General features: G+C 59.2%; 1 protein-coding gene across 1 annotated transcript in view; it reads right to left on the bottom strand.

Moving 5' to 3' along the window:
* Positions 1 to 294: 294 nt before the first annotated feature.
* VDBG_06523 (leptomycin B resistance protein pmd1) overlaps positions 295 to 1,151 on the bottom strand; it is a gene marked incomplete at both ends in the record, with an annotated part of 3,739 nt that continues 2,882 nt past the window's right edge. Inside the window, 2 exons of the mRNA XM_003002915.1 lie at positions 295 to 678; positions 778 to 1,116. Of these exons, the coding sequence (XP_003002961.1) occupies positions 295 to 678; positions 778 to 1,116 (723 nt within the window). The remainder of the gene's footprint in view (positions 679 to 777; positions 1,117 to 1,151) is intronic.

The following is a 1,151-nucleotide window of genomic DNA, read 5'->3' as shown; positions in this document are numbered from 1 at the left end:
TCCACGCCTAAATCCAAGGGCCTGCGCCTTACACATTCTTTTCTGGAACATGCTTCCCTGGGCCCACAAGCTCCAGCATGCGTGGCCCATCTTTTACGGATTTTTCCCCCCGTAGAAAAACACAAAAGCAGTCGGCCGTCCCTGACCAGTACTCCAAAGGGGTGCGCGACCCGCCACCGTGATTCCGTCTCCGGCCTTGGCCTGCCTCGGCGAGGGGCCCCTGCACAATCTTTCTCGCTCTCCCGTATCCCAGGGGCGCTCGTCGCCTCGTCAAGAAGGCAAAAATGGGCCGGGTCACGAATGAAGCGCCCGCGCGATGGCGATGCGCTGCCTCTGACCACCCGACAGCTGCGTGCCGTTGGCGCCGGCTGGAGTGGCGAGGCCCTGTGGCAGCGACGAGACAAAGGTCCACGCGTTGGCTGCGCGGAGGGCTGCCTCAATTCGAGAGTCAGGAACTGCGGCCGCGGTCTTCTCCGACGAGGCATCGGAAGGGTCATCGTCCAGGCCGAGGGCAATGTTCTCGCGGATCGTGCCTTGGAACAGCGTCGGCTCTTGTTGTACAAGCGCGACGAGGCGACGGTAGAGCCTTGGGTTCAGAGTGGGCAGTGGAGAGGAAGCAATCTTGAGCGTGCCGGTCGTCGGATCGTAGAAACGTTCAAGCATGGCGATCATTGTGGACTTGCCGCATCCAGACGCGCCGACAAGGGCCACAAATTGACCGGGTTTGATCTGAGAATGTTAGATGAGCTGCTCAGGTGAGAGGTGGGAGGCACTTACGTTCATCTCAACACCTTTGAGCACGGGAGCATCCGGACGAAGAGGATAGGAGAAGCGAACGTTGTCGAGCTCGATAGGACCGCCAGCGCTGGGACCGTTGTTGTGGTTCTCGGGCGTTTCTTGGACCGTGGGCTGCAATTCGCGGAGCCAGAAAATGTAGTTGGCTGCATTGATGCCCTTGGTGATGCTCGTCGAAAACTGGAACAGCTGGGCGGTGGCCTGGCCGGAGAAGAAGACACCCAGGAAGGCGACGAAAAAGTCATACATGCTGATGTCGCCGAGGGACAGCAGACGGCAGCCGTACCAGAAACCCAACGCCATGAACCAATACTCAATCGACTGCGTCAAAGCAAACCACACCATCATGATGAACA

The sequence above is a fragment of the Verticillium alfalfae genome, genomic scaffold, assembly GCF_000150825.1.
Source record: "Verticillium alfalfae VaMs.102 supercont1.8 genomic scaffold, whole genome shotgun sequence".
NCBI classification, from domain to species: domain Eukaryota; kingdom Fungi; phylum Ascomycota; class Sordariomycetes; order Glomerellales; family Plectosphaerellaceae; genus Verticillium; species Verticillium alfalfae.
The sequence above is the reverse complement of the archived record's forward strand: the minus strand, read 5'-3'. Positions and strand labels throughout refer to the sequence as shown.